Source organism: Amblyomma mixtum, chromosome 5 (genome assembly GCF_055824585.1).
Source record: "Amblyomma mixtum isolate Tamu chromosome 5, ASM5582458v1, whole genome shotgun sequence".
In the NCBI taxonomy this organism is placed as follows: domain Eukaryota; kingdom Metazoa; phylum Arthropoda; class Arachnida; order Ixodida; family Ixodidae; genus Amblyomma; species Amblyomma mixtum.
This window is the reverse complement of record NC_143016.1, coordinates 132145375-132159911: the sequence shown is the minus strand read 5'-3', so window position 1 is coordinate 132159911 and position 14537 is coordinate 132145375. Positions and strand designations below refer to the sequence as shown.

Sequence of the window (14537 nt, the reverse complement as noted above, 5' to 3'; positions counted from 1 at the left end):
GTGTCCCCCAAGGCAGCGTCTTTGGGCCTCTATTGTTTTTGACATACATCAATGATTTGTCTGATGTCGTTCATGGTGGCGTTGCTATCCGATTGTTCGCGGATGATTGTGTGCTTTTTAAGAACATCACAGTACCAAATGACCACACAGTATTACAAGCAAACCTACAGGCTATTCATTAGTGGTGCGTTCGATGGGGAATGCAACTAAATGCACAAAAAACAGTTCTGTTGCGAGTTACAAGGAAGAAAAATATCAGCACGTATTCTTACTCCCTTAAGAACAATATTATAACAGAAGTAGACACGCATAAATATCTTGGTGTGACGGTAACAAATAAACTAACTTGGTCTCCGCACATATCCGCCATTTGTTCTTCCGCTATTAGTAAGCTGTGGTCTCTAAAGAGGAAACTTAAAGGTGCACCTGTCGAGGTTAAGCTATTAGCTTATAATGCCTGCATTAGAGCCAAGCTCGAATAAGCCGGCATTGTATGGGATCCGCACAATGAGAAGGACATATTGCAGCTCGAGCGAGTTCAAAGAAAGGCTGTCCGGTTTATTTTTAGCAAATATAAAAGGCACGATTCTCCTTCCTTATTGATGCGGCAACATAGTATAGAAACATTGGAATCCCGTGGAAAAATTAGTGGGCTCGCTTTTTTGCATAACTGCGGCTCAGGTACGCTGAGGTTAAACATGCCGGACTGTATTAAGCCACACTGCACCAGGAGAACTCGACACACACACCCTCACTCCTTGGCTCCAATTTCTGCACGAACCAATACTTATAAGCATAGTTTATTTCCCAGGACTACCAGTGAATGGAATTCCCTGCCTTCGCACACTTTCGCAACCAGTGACTTTGTTAAAGAACTGGAGCGTCAGTTCTTGCGCTGTTAATTGTACTTCGCTCGTTATGAATTTTTGTGTGAAATTTGTTTCTGAACAGCTGTATGCTTGTTATATGTGTACTCATGTTTTTGCCGCGGATGCCCCTCCTGCCTGGGCCATGTATATGTATGGTCTGCAGTATCTGCAAATAAATAAAAAAAATTAAACATTTGTCGCGTCGAGATCGACACGGAACCTTTATCCACCATTCTGATGACTATTTGAGCCGCCTTAGCCCAAAACTCTCACATGACAGGGTAGCGAAAGCCAGCAAGACCCACTACATTTAAATGGTGCCACAGTGATAAGAGAGATAACTAATATATGCAGTTTTTAACTCCTTAACAGATCAAAGCTGAACGCGGTCTCTGATTTAAGGTGGAGTAGAAAGGCGTCTACTCTTTTTTTACACACATGTGTTCGTTTGAAAAGCACCTGCAGTTTACGCAGCGGTGTCTCGTTTACGCAGTTTACGCCGCTTTTAAATAGCAGTTGACTACTAGGTTTCAAGGAGCGATTTTTGAACAGAAAAATTGAGGGCCTTATCTGCTACACTCCCATGTTGCGTTTTCATAACTTAAACATGTGTGTGCAGGGATTGTTACCCTGTAATGTTAGTGAAAAAATCTTGATTCTCTTAACTCATGCAGAAGCGCTTACAATCATCCAACTCGGCCTTACCTGTCAAGAAAAAATGGCGAACAAGATCTCTATACAAGCAAGCTATAATAATGGCTCGCCCTAATTACCTATTGAGGCTATTCAAGCATTAATAGATCAGGCTTCTTCACCATGGTTTATGTATGTTGGGGTATATACGTAATTCAGTTAGCAGGCGCAATGACACGACGAGATCTATCCTGCTTCAGTGAGGCAAGCAGTGAAGAAAAAATCGCTGAAGAAAGCACAAGATGCCTTCATGGCGAGGCCAGCTGCACCAGATGTGGTGTTGGGGGAGGCACATTTTCTGCTTTCACTTTGCGGCCTTGACGCCCAGGGCACATTTAAAAAGCACACCTAGTTTAATGGAGCTCAAGTACCAAAGAGGGCTTCCGTGGTGTGTTTGCCTTTTACACTTTTAAAATCAGCCAGCTGCTGATGATGGACTGAAATGAAGAGGGTGCAATATACCGTTCGAACACAGCTACTCACCTACTCAACCGCATTGGACTCGCGTTGTTCAGCTAAAACTGTGCATGTCTTGGGAATTTCTAGCTGCGTTGCTTCATATGAGCCGCTCACAATTACCAAGCAAGTCTTGATGTACAGTCGCCGTCGAAAGTAAATGGAAAGCGACTTTGTCAAAAAAAAATTCATTTCTTTAAATCTCAAGCATAATGGTCCATGTTTGTTGGTGCACAGTGCAACTCACGCAGTCACAATTAGTCTGCACATATGTATTCAAGGATGCATGAATTGAGCGGGCAATGATCAAGTTTTTTTTCATTAATATTGCCTTCTATTTACTTTTGACGGCACCTGTACGTTGAAATTACTGCTGTTTTGGAAGGTGACACTCCTTGGCGCGACAAATCGGAAATTTGCACAACATATCGGAGGTACAATAAACTTCCGATTGTCATCGGGTGTACAAAACTTAAGCTCGTAAGGGGGCACGGAGCGTCATGTGAGATATTGACGACCCCTTAAAATATAAAAAAAAAATCACACTATTAAAGTACCAGCAGGTGTGTTATGGGTACTGTTGATTTCATTCTTCAGAGTACCTCGGCGATATGAACATGACTGGTCCATGGGAAATGATAGGTCTGTACTGCTGTTATGATAACAAAGGTTCGTGGTGTAATACATGAAAAATGTGTCTGTGGCCTGCGTCCAGGCTCTCCTCCGACTGTGGATGCTCCATCTGTAAGAACACATAAAGGAAAAACATACCTCGTTAAAAGAAGGCATGACCAAATCTGCGACAACGCGCTGTTCGCGTACAGCCGTGCCTTGATTTGGGTAAACCAAGCGATGGCACTGGGCGGGAGAAAAGGCCACAGCATCAGACGTCCAGGATTGGAAAGCATGAATGTGTGCCAGTTCTTCTGCGGTGCTTCCATGGCGGAAGTGAAGAAACTTGGCTGCACCTTGCGTTGTGACGTTGCTTGAAGAGAAGCCGCCATATTAGTTCTGAAATAGTTTCGGACATGGTAGAAACCTGTTGACGATCGCGGAGTGTAGCTCAGGAGATGGCTGCTGCAGCAGTGCACCTGACGTTGTCGTTTTACATTGTGCCCGATGGATTCTGCTTCCTGCTCGAGTGTCTTCTTCGCTGGGTGCGCAGAGGCGCGGCCTTTACGTCATAAACATCCCTTAAAATGCAACGAGCTTTTCTAAAGCGTCGGCAAGGACAAAACAAAAGGCATTTCTAGTATCCAACTAATGCAAGAGTACTTCAGCGCATTACTTTGGACAGCAGCCCAGAAATTACTGGCTTAGCTCTGAAGCCGGCACAAAAAAAAGGATACGCTTTCTAGTCGCGAAATTTTAATTTGCGTAGATAATCCAGTGCCGTCTTCAAAGCGTGCTTTCTTTCGTCGATAATAATTAACAAACTACCGACTAACCGCTATTTGGCACAAGCACAACCGTGTGAGCGGTCTTTAACCTTCGAGCATCAATAAGCGAGGTGGTTCGTACAATGAACTCTCAGGTTTCGCATGGAATTTGCAGCGAATGATATCAGGTATGCTGATCCGCACTTCTGCAGGTCTTAGAATAATTCGTGGGCTTTATTGCAGACATGCTGTTCTGGATGATAAATCTTGGCGTTTTTGCGGGCTCCGTTATGTCATTTTCATTGCAAGGTCAAATCATGGCAGAGGCCAGTGAGCTCTAAACGATGGAATATCTGTGCAGCATGGCAACACGTGACAAATGCATTTGTTTCTCGCTGGGACTCATGCTGAGTGCGTCGTATCATTCCGAACTGTGCTGAAAGGAATTACGTCAAGAGCGATGTTCTAATATAAAAGTATGAATGTGACCTACCCAACCGCGGTATCTTGTCCGGCAGTTCTCAGTACCACTCAAATGGGAAATGATATCGCCGCTCGCCTCAACTGCAATCAACTCATTGTATTCCGCTCGCAGTGATAAAGGCTCTGACGTTAATGGCTGTGCTATTTAAAAGCCATCCTTCACAACCGCTAGCACCGTCCTCTTTCTTTCAGTTCGAGAGAGCAGGTGAGCAGGCTTCTTTCTGAAAGTGCCTTCATGTGTCATGTTACTGAATTCAGATCATAAAGCCAAGCTTTTATTTTTTGCGATGCTACTTGTTATTCAGCTATGACCTGAATGCATTTTCAGTGAGCGCTCTTAGAGCTCTGGTTTTAAAGATTCCTTCCCATTTGGTTTCCCTCGTTTATGGGCAGAAGTACGAATTCCGTTGTTAGGGAGGTGCATAAAAAAGAAAACAATGTATTTGTTGTTAAGGAGGGGCATAAAAAAGAAAACAATGTATTTGAAAGACGTAATTTGCTTACAGTTTCTCACATAAAGCCAAAAACTATTATGCTTGGTATTCTACAAGTTTGCCGATTTTAGAATATGCATGTGCGGTCCTAGGGGCACTAAAGCGTTGAAGTATTTGCAAATCGGAAGATTTCTGTAAGACATTTTCTGTGCGTTCAGACAGTGATTTCTTGCATGACCTCCAGTCCAGGATTCAGGCCAAATAACCCAATGCATTTCCCTTGCTGCTAACTCGTGCCGTGGTCGGCGGGTATAATATTTTTATGCGAACTGCTTTGATGATATATGCTTGGTGTTTAACCTAAAATCGTCTGAATTTTTTTAAATATGCTTTTGAGGTTCTCCTCTTTGTTCTGAGGTTCTTGAAACATGTTTTTTGGAGCGATGTAGCCAAAATTTGTTGGTCCACAGCATCGTAGCTAACTGCCTTTCAGAAATTCTAGAACCTGATATTGATGTTACTTGCGGGGGGCTGTACGCATCGCAGTAAATGAGGAGACTAACAATAATACTTAGAAATTGAGTTATTCGATAATAATTAACCAGTCCACTAGTCAGCACGTCTTAGCTGCAGTGAGATGCGCTACACCGTTCACACTGCTATGCCGATAAAGCTATCTTCAAATTAAAAAAGCCAATTTCGAAAAATTGAGAAACATCCTAGGTGAAAAATTCGGTGTGTGCCCTCAACTAGTATTCAATTCTGTGCTCGCAGAAAAAAGATAGAGGGTAGTGCGGACCAATCCACGTTTCTGCCCTTCTCTACTCATACGCGCTTTACAACAAACTGATTAGTTGTACGAATCTTGTTTCTTTGTTTTAGATTTTTTCTCTTAACTTATATCCTTTCTTCGCGCATGAGCTTCGCAGGATTGTATCTCAGCAGTCCTGTATACCGCACTTTACACTGCTTGGCCCGAACAGTACTTTTATTTTGCTTGACCTAGTTTTCTCTTAAAAAACTTTTTTTTTCTTAACTTATTACTTAGCTTGGGCTTTGCGTCTCGTTGTGCTCGTATATTCTGCACGCTTGAATTTATTATTCCTTTCTAAGAATATGGTTTCGCTTCTGATTTTTTCTAGCACGCCTGACTGTTTGTATATTCGTTGTTTTTTCTTTCCTAGTAAAATTCTTTTAGCTCCCATCCACTGGAAATATTTGGAGACATCGTCCAGAAACTGTAGCGAGCCTGAGGTCAAACATAATATCAAATACATCCGAAAACTTTTGAACTTTTCCTTCACAATGGTAGGCAGGAGCGAAAAACTTACCCCACTGAGGGCCAAAGTGCGATTCGAACGAGGGTTGGCGCAAACGCAAGAGCTTCGTTTTTCAATGCCTTAGGTTCATTGGGCTACCGCCGTAGCCCTGAATTTAAGGTGATCACCTATTTGAAAAGTTTTGCTTTGCAGCGCGCCTGTAACCGGGATAACAAGGTGTTCGGATTAGTACAGACATGCGCATTCTCACAACTTCTGTAACCATATGTAAATATATGTTACACATAGATTCCAGATAACAGTATATATCCTCAAATATGAATTTTATTCGTAACTCATGCAGCGCAGACATAACAGGGTTAAGTTACAGAACGAAACACCAACTGAGGAACCCAAAATTTTTGCAAACGTCACGCAAAAACAACTTTGTGGAATGCATTACCCGTGCAGCATGATGCGCCTCAGGTGATTAAAATTATTCTTGAGTTCGCGGCTAAAGCGCACTCATACCTCACGCGCAGTTTCGGAATGTTAAGCCCCCTTGACTTACCTAATCTTATCCGTTCGCATTATACATTGCCAACTAGTCACACTGCTCGAAGATAACTGTCACCTAAATGAAGGAGCATAAGGAATGTCTTTTTTATGCAGTTTTAACCATGGGAGCATAATAAAAGCAGAAGAAAAAACAACCACGTGCCGCCGGTAGTATCCAAACCCACGACCTCCGAATTTTGCGTCCGGTGCTTTACCAACTGAGCAACGTCGGCGAATACCCGTTTTTCTGCTTCGGGGGTATTTACGTGTAGCGTAAACGAACCTTGAGAGTGATCATCAGCGCCACTCTTGTCCACAACGGCGTACATAATACGTCCTGCATTCCCACGACTGCTACGCAGGAACGTGGTCGAACGGTGAGGGCGCAAGCTGTGCATCAACCCTCTTATGCTATACCTACGACAATACCTCCCAAAGCAGAAAATTGGACACCCGCCGCAGCCCAGTTGTAGAGCACCGGTCTCGAAATTCGGAAATTGTGGGTTCGAATCGTACCGGCGGGCTGTGGTTGTTTTTTCCTCTGCTCTTATTAATCTCTGATGAACAAAAACTGCGAACTTAATAAAAAAGACATCCCCTAAGCTTTCTTACGGTGACCGTTGGCTTCTGTCATTTATGTCATAACAGGCACCGCTTTCCATTCGCTTGTCTGCTGAATAGTTCACCGTGGACCTCGAATCTGGTGGTCTTCATACCGTACGTAGTTAGCCTAAGAATATTCTCACACAACTTCCGCCCTCACCTTTCGACCACGTTCCTACGTGGCATTCGCGGTAATAGAGGACGTACTACGTCCTCCGCTATGAACGAAGGTGGCGCTGTTGAACACACTCAAGGTTCACTTAAACTACACATAAATACCCTCGAAAGCAGAAAATTGGACAGACGCCGCCGTAGTGCAGTTACTAGAGCATCTAGCGCGAAATTCTGATGTCATAGGTTCGGATCCCAATGGCAGCATATGGTTGTGTTCTTCTGCTTTTATTACTCTACCATTCATAAAACTGCAATAAATAGACATCCCTTATGCTCCTTGGTTTCAGTGCCTGTTGGCTTCCGTCATGTACATGTATGTCATAACGAGCAACTCTTTCCATTCCCTTCTTTGCAGAATAGCCATACTGCTTTTAGTAATGTATATAGTTACATTCAAGTGACATTAGTCTCTCTAGAAGATATTAAACAGAAGCAAATTATGAGGTGTAGTTAAAGCACTAAAGTTGATAGAGAACTCAGGAAATTATATTCGTGGTGTCTATTCTACCTTGTTCCTTGTGCTAAGTTGCCGCGGATACAAAAATAAAACAGCGCGCTTGAACAGATAAAACATAGCGCCATTCAGTGGATATTAGGCCATCCTGTTCACAACTTCAACTTCTTTTTCCGCAGGAAACTATTCAACATGCAGATGTTCATTTTCCTCGTCCTTTTGGCTGTTACTACGACATTAGGTGAGTGTTTCCTTTCGACCTGAAGTTATGCCGCACATATAAATCGGCCAGGCATAAATATTTCTTACCCTCCAAAACCCGTATTATTTACAAAAGGACCAACAGGAAGATATTCATGATAAAGTTGAACATCCTTCACTAAGATTTTGGAGTGATTCTATTGATTTTATTACTGAGATGTGGCCTAAAACTAAGACCGAAAGACTTATTTTGGCGAAATTAACAGAAGGGGCAAGTAATTAACAGTAAATCTTTGTACACATCTTTATTACTCGTCTAAAATACATCAATGAGTTCGTGCGCATTTCATACGTGAAATTTTCAAGATGCGCTCTGCAGTAACGAAGCTAAGAGTTTTGGACATCTTAATACCGCACATGAGCGGCTGTTTACTAATTGTGATAAGAGAGTGGGTCGTGCTTTTCTCAAGGAATGACAAACAGCTACATGGCTCTCTGCTACGAACGATTTGCTCAATAAAGAAGAGGCGCCTGAAAGTTATGTGACATTGGCTAGGGTTTAGAATGTCGTTTTGACCCCTCACGAAAACTGCCTGAGATTTATATGCGGGAGAAAATCGGTGCATAACAGAATATAACTAATTTGTTCGCATGAAAAATAAAACACAAATAAAGGCACCGATTACAGCCTACATACCAAGTTTGCTTGCTTTCTGTAGGGCAGCGAAAAATTCTGTGTTCAGCTAGCTTCGCGCAATATTTTTGTGAGTTGAGCCCGAGCTCGAATCTAAAATTGAAGCCGCGGCTCCTCAAGAGATGTGGTCAAGCAGCGCCGCATGGCTCTTGCTCTTTGTAGCATGCAAACCTACCATACTTTTAAATAAATGCTACATGAACTGCAGGGACGTATCCAATGACCCTGGCAGAATACACAGGAATGAAAACAGAAGCAGAGCCTAAACTTGCAATAATTTTTTTAGTTTTTAGTGCGTACCATACTAATATTTCTTTTTTATTTTACTTTTCATGTAATGCCTACCAGATGCGGCTATTGTGTAAGTGCGTCTTATATTCCTACTCTTTTCCTTTTTCCTCTTGAGCAAAGGAAACTCGCAACAAATCTGTACTGTTTTAAGCCTAGGCAAAGTTATCTAAAATTCTTTAATACCGTATGGCTATCGAAACAATGAAATCGTGTCCCCCTGTGGCTACTTCATGCGCATCAATTGACAGCAACGCAAAACAACAAGGCATAATTTTACGAAACTCCTCGATTTTCGCCTGCTTCAAAGAGCGACAAACGGGCTTTTTAATTCTACGATCTTAAAGGGGTCCAAGGTGTGAAACCTGCAGGTAAACGATGCGAAGAATTTCTGAGCTAGCATTCGAAATAGAGAGGGGAAAATAAATCCACGACGGCGTTCAAGATTCTCTATGCGCACATCGCCATATAAGGCGCCCGATCATGACGCCACCTACTGAAGCCATAAACGTTCAGCTCGCAAAGGATTTGTCGAAAGAAGCCCTACGCCGCTGACGGAAACGCCCGCGGGGCGTTGTTTGACGGCATCCGACGATGCACGACAAACTGTGAGCGAGGGCAGCTGAAATATGAAATGTCACCATAAACGACACGTTCACCGTACTTGACTTCACTGATCCAAAATTTTGAGAAGCTTGAACATCATTGCGGCTTAATTTGGAGATAACATCACTACATCACTATTGAAAATGCGCACAAAAAAATTGAAATTGTTCACTCTAAAAGCGTCATGCCTTCTAAACCTCGTGCTTAGTCGAATTCTGGATAATCGATTCAGCATGCCTTTGACGTTGGCAGGCGCAAGTTACCTGCATGTGCAATAACTGCTAATACAAAGTATTCGCTGCTGTAGTCTCTGCTTTCGCTGTTCCCTCCACCATAGAATAAACTGTTGTGTTTCTTAGATAAAGTAGTCGTGTCATAAAGCTCCCTTACTAATAAATGCAAATTGTTCGTTGAGTTCTGATACTAGCAGCAATATATCGCTTTCGACATGCCTCAAGATAAGCTCGGCAAATGTTTCCTAACGTCAATAATACATACTTGCCTTTCAGACAAGAAGCGGGAGGCATTGAAGGGGAGAAGGTTTGGAAAGGTGAGCAATGCTGTTTTCACAGAAAGTACCACTTACTAATGAATATATTTAGCCAGTTATATCCCAAGGTATAAGTTTGATGCATTAGTTTTTATTCCGGCAGTACTCTTAATGCTCCGAATGTGAGCTGCTCATACACAAGCGCCACGAACATTCGGGCTTCTTACTTATTACCTTCAAAATCGCTCGTTGAAACGATGAAACCTTCAAAACTGGCAAGCAGTTTTACTGCCATTTTTTTTAGAACTGTTCAGTGCAGGAATACTATAGACTGAAAGTACGGTATGAAGTGTTTTTTGTTTCGGAAATAATGGGTGTTCTAACCATAACAGTTAATGACGGCGCATAGATTAAAATAGTGCTCAAGAATTTTCGAAAATACTTCACTCCAGAAAAGGGTGAAGAATCCTTTCGCTCGGCGCACCTGTTCAGTGTTCATTTATTACTTTTCTTATAGAATGTGAGAATCCGCACTCACGCGTTTCACACCTATCCTTTACTCGCTCTTAGGTTAGCCCCACTTGTGAATGATTTTTACTGTAGGAGAAATATTCTATAACAATCCATGCCTTCTGCAATTTTCGTAATTTTCGTCGCAATTAATTTTTTTCGTTATTGTTGAAAGAACGAACAAGAAATATAGCACGCCCTCTTTTCGGTTCAAACCGTTGTCATTCCAAGCAAACTAATGAAAGACATAGAGAAGGTCACTTGTGTCTTAGTTTTCCTGTCTTATCCGTTCTGCCTTGAAAATGCACTTCCCAAAGTTATAGGGTTCCTCGTTGTAGAAGTTTCTTTTTTTTTTTAAACGGTAACCAGGCCACTTGCTCTCGTGACATATTACAGCCGACTACACCAAATGAAGACCAGGCTACGGAGATTTTTGTGCTGACCTAAGCCAACCAAGACAGAAAAATTAACTCATTCAAAAGTGGGTTTCATCACAGGCGAAAAGAAACCCATTTTAAGTGACAAAGAGATCATAATATTTACAGTTCAGCAGACTGACAAACCTTCCAAATGATAGTTTAGCTGCAGTAGTCCTCCGTCGCGATGCGTTTGGCTATTTGGTCACTAGAAAATGCTGGCCCTACATGGCCCTCGATTATTTTTTAGAATCAATGCAATGTGACAGAAGTAGCTCTTCGCGTACACTTTTGAGCTGTGAGAGTTGTACTACTCACAAATGCATCGTAATATTGCAGAAATAAAAAAGGTCTGCTGAAAAGTTTGGAACCGCCACCGCTCACAAAGTACACAGAGGCACGTGCAAGCGACCCCAGCGCACAAACAGACGTCTCTATCTTCTCCACTGATTACAGATATCAACCCAGCTGCACTGACCAAAGCCGGAAAGACAGTGGAAACACTTGGGAGGATCCTCCAGGGCGACGTGTCTCTCAACACGGCTGAGGAGCGAGACAGTGTTCTGGACGCCATCAATGCCCTGAGTGTCACTGGGGAAGACACCGACGAGCACTCTCTCATTATGCTCATCGTCAAGGCCATTGCAATCGGAGCCGCGACGGGCGCAGCATCGGCCGGTATCAAGCACGTTGTGGAAAAGGCAGCGGCGAAGCGAGAAGGCTAATAAAACTGACTCGACCAACTCACCCAATTGTGCTGAAAGTGTCATTTCAGGTCAAAAGCGAAGAAACGTTGATTTATTGTTCGGAACCGCCTAATTCTTTAGCTTGGAGCCTGTTGTGTTGGCTAAGTGAATATCACTGTGAAGGTTGCGGGGTGGAGCCCAGCAATGCCGGACTGTCTGCCGACCCCAGGGGCCCAATTTTGGTAGTGGCGAAATGTAGAAATGCTCTCTGTTGTCCGATGGCAACTCATTTACAGAAATCCAAGTGGCCGTAATTAACCCGCAGGCTCTCACTCCGGCGTTTCACATTACGGCAATGTGCAGCTTTAAGACGTTCAAATCCCCACACCATTCCTTTAGACCACGCTCGGTTTCGAGTCTTATAAGGAGGAAACGGACGTTTTTGCCTTCAAAGAATGAGTAAGGATTTCAAATTAGTCTCACCTCTTGAACATCTTATGTAGACAGCGGGAAAGCACCCACTATTGCGCTGTTTCTCCCCTATCACAGACCTACAGAAAGCCTGCCATTATTATACGGCCGACAGACCACCAAAAAAGCAGTAGAACTTCTGTCTGCTACACCTTTACAAGAATATCACCGAATTGAACACCGGGTCATGACGGGTTAGAGGGAAACGAGGCGGCTCATAACCTAGCTGGAGTTTTAATTGAACGAGCGAGTCCTTGCCATCCTCACCTCACATCCCTTCCGTCCCCATATGGAGCCGATTACAAAGCGCGGGAGCTACCATCCATCGCATAAATAGCTAAGCACAGCAGATGAAGTGGCCTGGCGCCAAATACAGAAAAACTCATTTTGAAACTCATCTAAATAGAGTAAAATGTATCCTACCCTGGCAGCTGCGCCTGGTGTGACGCAAATCCCACACCTTTGCGCCATTCGTGGGAGTGTGCGAACAGGCTCGAACGTCCATAGACTACCCATACGTGTTACGAGCAGCGGCATGCTCAACTTTCTGCCGTGTCCTTGGAAAATGAGGTGAAGCTTATCTACCAGGCTCGTGAAGCAGCCCGGGCCACTGGAGCTCTAGAATAAGGAACCCCCCCTCCCCAATCTGATCGTCAAGAAACTCTCAAGACCAGTTTCTCAATAAAGTTTAATTATCTTGCTCACGCTCTCCGCACGAAGAAAAGCGACTAGCCAAGAAGGAAGACAGATTTCAGAACAAATTCGTCAGCCACCCTGTGGCGTAGTCTACCGTGCGCTATGAATTGCGAACAAGCTCCTAACTTTGTACACTGCATTTGTCCTGAGTTCTTTTGTGTTTGAAACACTTTAGAGGTCGAGAAAAACGTCCGAAGAAAGGCATCCCCTTTGTCGCAATTCAGAATAAGAAAATAGGAATGCACGTTTCAAACGCGTCGTAAATGCTGTGAGAATTTGACAATTGGATTCATAATTAGTGGCACTGTTAATGTTAACAATAGCAATCCAGATAATACATCCCTATTGCCAATCGTTCGCTCTGTCTATTTGTTTATTGGTGTTCATTCGTGTAAGTTGTTTTTCTTGCTAGTTTGCGTCGTAAATGCTTGTGAAATACTTGCAATAACTTCTAAATATTTTAAACTTTTTTTTTGGTGAGATATTGTACTGTATAATTTACTCGTGGTAGAGTGTGGTCTACGCGCAGAAGCAGTCCATGAAGATACGATGGGAGTTAGGGGAGGTGACGTGACTAGCTCTGCACTGGGTGCGGTTCACCCTAATACGCTGTTCCTAATGGTGACACAAATAACAGGTTTCTGCCGCTAATGTCGAGCTTTTGGAGGAAATCTGAGCAATTTTCCCGAGGGAAGGTTCTTTTATGATACAGTGTTCACATCGAGCCAAAAAGAGGTATTGATAGAGTAAAGTTCAGGTTCTCTTTCCTTGCACCGAAGGTGCCCCGCCAGAGACAGTTTGTTTAACTCGAAGACTGAAGCTCTTCTTCGCACCGGGGGTGCCCCGTCAGAGGCGGTCTCACGATGAGTTGAGACGCAGGGGTAAGGCGAATACTTGAACTTTATGTACAGATATTTACATCATATACAAGATTGGGCACTCGAGACAAATTAAAGTGCAAAAAGATACAAAACAACAAAAAGGTGGAACTGGCTAACACTAGGGGAGGCCCCTACTCGGCATAGCCGAAGATGCATAGCATCTCACCTTAGCGCAGAACCCTTATTCCGGCTCCTGAGCCCGGTTTTAAAGACCTAAAGGCCCGGCCCACATTTGGTGGCTTCCAATCGTGTTACAATGTTCACATCATTGGTTTATCGAGAGCCTGGCCAGCCCTCCAACTTCCGTAGGGCAAAACGCCCTTTCCACAAACACAAACGCACGGTCGTGCCAGCACGTCCGGAGTAGAACATTCTCTCCAACACAAAATAAAAATAAAAAATGCCCAGGCTTAGCCTGGTTAAGCCAAGAATGCGTTGCATATTGCGCGGTCTTTTTGCGCGAGGTATATTGCTTGGCGGCACTCGATTTTCACAGCAGCTTTTTCTCCGTGACGTATGGATGAATGGATGGATGCATAGGAGCGCCCCCTTTGAAACGGGGCGGTGGCAACCGCCACCATGCTCAGCCGTCCTTTTTTTATTTATTTTTTAATTTTTTTTCTGTTTTTTTCTCCTGTTTTCTTTTCTTTTCTCTTTTTTTGTTTTTTATGTGTTTGGTGACGTCATGTCACCACGTGACGTGATGTCAACAATCCACGTGACGTCACGTCACGTGGTTTGGTGGCTTCCCGGCCGCGCCCAAGGGCTGAACTGAGTGATTGCAATATGCTACGCATAAAAACAAACACAAATACACATTCGTGCCAGCACGTGCGCGAATCGGTACCGTGGGGCGGGGGGACACCCGTACTTCCCGGCGCGTTCGCGAGCGGCCGCGTTCCAAGAAAGGAGACGCTTCGCTTTGAGCGCCCCCAGCCGCGTTCCGATGACCCCGCGTACACTATCGATCCCTTACAGATAGTAAGCAGCCACAAGCCGTACAACGGGAAACCTGTCCCGATAATTTATCAAAAAAGGTTGAAGTACCATAATTACGCCATGCCCGAAAAAGAGCTAGAAGCAATTGTTCTCATTAGTTTAGGGACAAGCTTTGGTCACAAAATATGCGGAATGTAAGATAGAGATTAATAAAGGATGATAGCACTCTTATGTGCTGCTTAGAGTGGACAACTGAGCGGAGCGCAGAAGAAAAGCAAGAAGCAGCTGTTAATTTGA

The 14537-nt window shown here is 43.6% G+C and overlaps 1 protein-coding gene across 1 annotated transcript; it reads left to right on the top strand.

Annotated features, from left to right (window-relative positions):
- The first annotated feature begins 7554 nt into the window (after window positions 1–7554).
- On the top strand, window positions 7555–11292 carry LOC149343729 (uncharacterized). Its single transcript, XM_089542444.1, has 4 exons — window positions 7555–7603; window positions 8606–8618; window positions 9661–9701; window positions 11024–11292. Exons 1-4 carry the CDS (start codon window positions 7555–7557, stop codon window positions 11290–11292), a joined length of 372 nt encoding a protein of 123 aa, XP_089398570.1.
- The last annotated feature ends 3245 nt before the right edge of the window (window positions 11293–14537 follow it).

Coding starts and splice junctions, on each gene's coding strand:
- LOC149343729 (XM_089542444.1), top strand. CDS start 7,555: ATGCAGATGTTCATTTTCCTCGTCCTTTTGGCTGTTACTACGACATTA. Junction 9,702..11,023: donor AGGGGAGAAGGTTTGGAAAG/GTGAGCAATGCT, acceptor CACTGATTACAG/ATATCAACCCAGCTGCACTG.